This window comes from Monoraphidium neglectum, assembly GCF_000611645.1.
Source record: "Monoraphidium neglectum strain SAG 48.87 unplaced genomic scaffold scaffold04360, whole genome shotgun sequence".
In the NCBI taxonomy this organism is placed as follows: domain Eukaryota; kingdom Viridiplantae; phylum Chlorophyta; class Chlorophyceae; order Sphaeropleales; family Selenastraceae; genus Monoraphidium; species Monoraphidium neglectum.
Genome location: NW_014009269.1, coordinates 1 through 4,610, shown reverse-complemented (window position 1 = coordinate 4,610; position 4,610 = coordinate 1). Strand labels below are relative to the sequence as shown.

The window sequence follows — 4,610 nt, the reverse complement described above, 5'->3', positions numbered from 1 at the left end:
CCCCAGTGCCTCGGCGTAGCGCTCTGCATCCTGTTTTGTGGGGGGGGGAGGCGCGGGGGGCGGGGCGAGGGGCGAGCCCCGGTGTGGGCAGCGGCCGCATGAGCGCGCGCGAGCGGGTGAGAGGCCGGCGGGCGCGCTTGCAAGTCGCTCAGACCCGGGACGCGCGCGCGCCGCGTCCCCGCGCCAGCAGGGCCGTTTTCGCCCGCCGCCGGGCGCCGTTTCGTGGGCGCTGCTGGCAGGGCTCACAGCAGCACGGCCTGCAAATCGTCCTCGAAATGTATCTCGATCTGAAAGTGTTTACTGTGTGCCAAAAACATACCTGCAGCACATCTGCTGTGTAGGAATAGACAAAGTCCAGCAGCATCGCCAGCACCCGCGGCTCCGCCTCCTCTGCCCCCATCGAGCGCAGCACGCCGCGCACGGCGACGGCGTCGGACGGTAGCTCTGCCGCCGCCGCCGCCGCCGCAGCGCCGGCAGCCGGTGCCGCGCCGGGCCGCCCGCCGGCAGGCGGGCGGTCGGCCATGGGGAGTGGCGTGAGGGGCGCTCTGGGCTGGCGCCGAAGGGGTGAGGGGGGGCACGTGGCGCAGTGCCGGCGGCGCCAAGGAACGCTGCTTCTCAGTGACGTGCGCTGCCCCTTGAGCGGCTGCAATACTTGTAGATCTTGCAGGTTATGATGTGATTGGATCCTACGCTAGGTTGTACTGTGGACGTTTCCTGTGCTTGAACTGGCGTGATCTGGCGTCCTGGACGATAAGGGCGACAGCATCAATACCGAGGGCTTCAGAAGAACATTGAGTTGTGTCAAATCGATCGCACCCAACCTCGAGCCTTAGTGCCCCGGCCGGGGGGAGAGTTGGTCAGAAGCTGCCCTTGAGACCCGGGTGCTCGTTGTACCCGCGCTTGGTGCTTTCGCTCCTCAACGGCCACTGTCACGACTCACTCTTAGCGTTTGCAAGCACCTCAGTCCCGCATCTCCCAGGCTCCTACCTGCAGCAGCTCCAGACACAGCCGAGATGGCCCTGTCAATGATGCGCAGCAGCATGGCGGTGACCGGTGCGTGGATCGGCCTTGTGATTGAGACACATTGCCTGTTGCGTAAGCGCCCAGGAGCTTCAGAGGGCATCATTGGCACCAGCACCCGGATCGCCTTCCCTCGCACCACTCTGGATCTCATGGACTCACCCGCGCCCCTGCCCCTCTTGCCGCGTGCGTTGATGGATCCGATCCGCGGACGCAGCCCCCCGCAGCCGCCGCGCTGCGGTGGTGGTGCGCGCCGAGGAGGCCGCCGCCGCCCCTCCGGCCCCCAAGAAGGAGGTCGGCCCCAAGCGCGGCTCCACGGTGGGCGCTGTTGACAGCAAGCACCCACGATGATAACGGGTCTGCGATGGCCTATTCACCGATCCGGGGGCCGCAGCTGTCGCGCCAGCCTGCCCCGCCGCAGCGGGATCGCCCAGCGCGCTCAGCGTGGCGAGCTGCAGCGGCGAATGGGGATCGGATCCCCGCACCACACCGGCGCCATGGCGAGTCGTGTCGACCATCCCTTAACTGACAAATGCAGGTGAAGATCCTGCGCCCCGAGTCTTACTGGTACAACCAGACCGGCAAGGTCGTGTCCGTTGACCAGGTGGGCGGCGCGCAGCTTTTGGGTGATCTGGGCCAGCGCGCGCAGGCACCCCTTGGCGGGCATCGCGCGGCCCCGCCCAGGCAGCTGGCGCGGCTGTGTGTGTGTGTGTGTGTGTGTGTGTGTGTGTGCAGGAGCTGTGGCGTGCGGGCGCTTGGACGGACGCCAACCCCTGGAGCTCCAGGGGCGTCCCGCGGGAATGTGACACTGTGACACGCGGCAACAACACGGCGCGACGTCCCTCGCCTCTCACACACACACACACACACACACACTCACACACACACACACACACACACTCGCACGCACGCACGCACACACGTGCACACACATACACACACACACACACCACTCAACCCTGTCCCCCCCGCGGCCCCCAGAGCGGCATCAAGTACCCCGTGGTGGTGCGGTTCGAGACCCAGAACTACGCCGGCGTGACCACCAACAACTTCGCGCTCGACGAGGTTGAGAGCCCCAAGAAGTAAAGTGACCAGCCATGCACACTGCCTGGAGTTGTGTTTGCAGGTGGGCATCGGGGCCGCCCGGGGGCGTGGTACGGTTTGCCACTGATGGATTGCGGCTGGGCTAGAAGCTATGGGGCTGTCCGACGGATGCTGATGCAGCACCGGCGGGGCAGCATTGAGCCTCTTTCACACTCGGTCTGACCTCCTTGCAGGTTTTTTCAAGTGGGACACGTTCACTGCGGCATGACGCGCACGCAGCAGCAGCAGCAGCAACCGCGGCGGTCGCTCCGCCGCGGGGGCCTCCGCCCCACATGAGTGTCTCGAGCAGTAGTGCACCTGCTCTTCACGCCACAGCGGCGTCAGTAAGCTCCCTTGTGCTGTCCCAGTCAACTGTAATCGCGTTACTCAATTGACCTGGGCATTGCATCGGCAGGGCTGCGGAAGGGGCCACATGACTGGCAGCCTCAGCCTGCGCACAGGGCAGGTGTTGCTGTGGATATCCACACAAAGATGGCGGTGGGGGCCATGGCGCAGGTGAATGGCGGCAGTGTGCACTGCTGGTAGTGGCAGTGGTACTACAGGACGGCAAGGGGTCTGGTGAAGGTCAAAGCAGCATGTCTCGCCGAGCAGTGGACGCTGGAGGCCGCCAAGACAACAGGCGTCCCCACCATGATAAGGTATGCATCTGAAATCAAAGCTGGTTACCCCTAAGTATCCAAGATATGGCCAAGTTTGGTGATGTCGTGCAGCGGCGGCCGGGTGGCCTGTCATGTGCGCGGTGGAGGGTGACGTGTTTTGCAGCCGGCCGACCTTTGTTGTTGTCGAACTTTCCACCACTGATACGTTGGCAATCAGCACAAGCTTATCCGTATTAACAGACAGACAGCCGCCATGCAGACCACGAGCACCCGCGGGCTTCGCTGCGGCACGGCCAGCAATGCTGCTGTCCGCCCTCGCAGCCTTGTCCAGGCCCGTGCAACCGCCGCGCCGGCTGCGCCTACAAAGGGTGCGTGCGTTACGCTGTGCAGACGCGACGACTTTGGTGTCCGCACCGGTTTCTGACAGATCACGCCTGGCTCGCAGGCCTCTTCCAATATGATGGGCCTCTGTCGGAGGTCGACCCAGAGGTAGCCAATATTATCAAGAAGGAGAAGTCGCGCCAGGTGAGGCTCGTGGACGCCGGCCGTCAGGGCAGCGCGCCGCTGTGTGTGGCAGTGCCAGGCGGGCAATCGCGGCCGCCGCCGGCCGGCCGTGCCGGCGCTCGGTGCAACAGCCGGCACAAGGACGGCCCTTGCGAGACGCTGTCACCACCAGGCATTGCCGCTTGTCTCAGCCACCAGCAGCACAGCAGCCGCCGGGCGGGCGGGGCGCGTCATCGCGCCCTCACGACCCACAGCCAAGCCCCTGCCCTTTCATCACCCCTCTGCCCCGCCTGCACCCTGCCGTGGACCTTCCTTCAACGGCCCCTCTCCCCTCTCCCCGCCGCGCAACCTACATGCGCACGGAGGCTCATGCGCCCACGCCATGCGAGCAAACCCCGCCCGCGCCCCCACACGATGCGCATGCATGCCACCCATTCGCTCCCCCACCTCCAACCCACAGAACCGCGGCCTGGAGCTGATTGCATCGGAGAACTTCACGTCGCGCGCGGTGATGCAGGCGCTGGGCAGCTGCATGACCAACAAGTACAGCGAGGGGCGGCCCGCGGCGCGGTGAGGGGCCGAGGGGGGCGCAGGCAGGGGGCTGCAGGCTGCTAGGCGCAGTGAAGGGGGTTTGGGCAGCCGTGGCCGCGGCGAGGAAGGGCGGCGGGGCGCAGGCAGGGGAGCACGGGCGGCTAGGCGCGGTCGGGTGCAGGCAGGGTGGCCATGGCCAAAAATGAGCCAAGGGCGCAGGCAGCAGGGCACAGGCACGAAGCCGCAGTCTGGTGCAGGCTGCGGAGGCGCGGCAGGGGGCGGACTTTCGGGCTGGGAGCTTGGGAGCATGGGCAGAGTTGGGGCCGCGCGGGGGTGATAGCAAGTCAGGGGGGCGCGGTGGAGATTTGGGTAGAGGGGCCGCTGCGGAGGGGTGCGACAGGTGGGGCGCAGCAGTCGCGCGTGCGCGCACACACACGCGAACACAAAAGCACGCACGCACACACACGCACACACACACACACACACACACACACACACACACACACACACAAAAAAAACGCACAAAACACACAAAACACACAAATAACACAAAACACCCACGCACACCGACAATCAAACGCATTTGCCTCGCAACACACAACACACACATACACACACACACACGCACACACACGCTTTCCCTCACAATCGCATGCCCGTGCCTTCCGCGCAGCTACTATGGCGGCAACGAGCACATCGATGAGATGGAGCTGCTGTGTGAGGCGCGCGCCCTGGAGCTCTTCGGCCTGGACCCCGCGGAGTGGGGCGTCAACGTGCAGCCGCACAGCGGGTCGCCCGCAAACTTTGCCGTGTACACGGCGCTGCTGCAGGTGGGGTGGGGTGCGTGGGGGT

At 65.6% G+C, this 4,610-nt stretch overlaps 3 protein-coding genes across 3 annotated transcripts; 2 read left to right on the top strand and 1 right to left on the bottom strand.

Moving 5' to 3' along the window:
* Window positions 1-319: 319 nt before the first annotated feature.
* MNEG_14255 (hypothetical protein) lies at window positions 320-523 on the bottom strand (the record flags this gene model as incomplete). Its single annotated transcript, XM_014037275.1, has 1 exon — window positions 320-523. A coding segment is annotated over one exon (204 nt), but the record flags the coding sequence as incomplete, so codon positions are not given.
* Window positions 524-1,013: 490 nt separating this feature from the next.
* Window positions 1,014-2,106, top strand: MNEG_14254 (Photosystem I reaction center subunit IV; the record flags this gene model as incomplete). Its single annotated transcript, XM_014037274.1, has 4 exons — window positions 1,014-1,053; window positions 1,238-1,338; window positions 1,559-1,624; window positions 2,002-2,106. The coding sequence occupies 4 exons, from the start codon at window positions 1,014-1,016 to the stop codon at window positions 2,104-2,106; spliced, it is 312 nt and encodes a 103-aa protein (XP_013892728.1).
* Window positions 2,107-2,807: 701 nt separating this feature from the next.
* Window positions 2,808-3,801, top strand: MNEG_14253 (glycine hydroxymethyltransferase; the record flags this gene model as incomplete). The annotated part of the gene is made up of 3 exons (XM_014037273.1): window positions 2,808-2,856; window positions 3,169-3,248; window positions 3,688-3,801. 3 exons carry the CDS (start codon window positions 2,808-2,810, stop codon window positions 3,799-3,801), a joined length of 243 nt encoding a protein of 80 aa, XP_013892727.1.
* Between the last annotated feature and the right edge of the window lie 809 nt (window positions 3,802-4,610).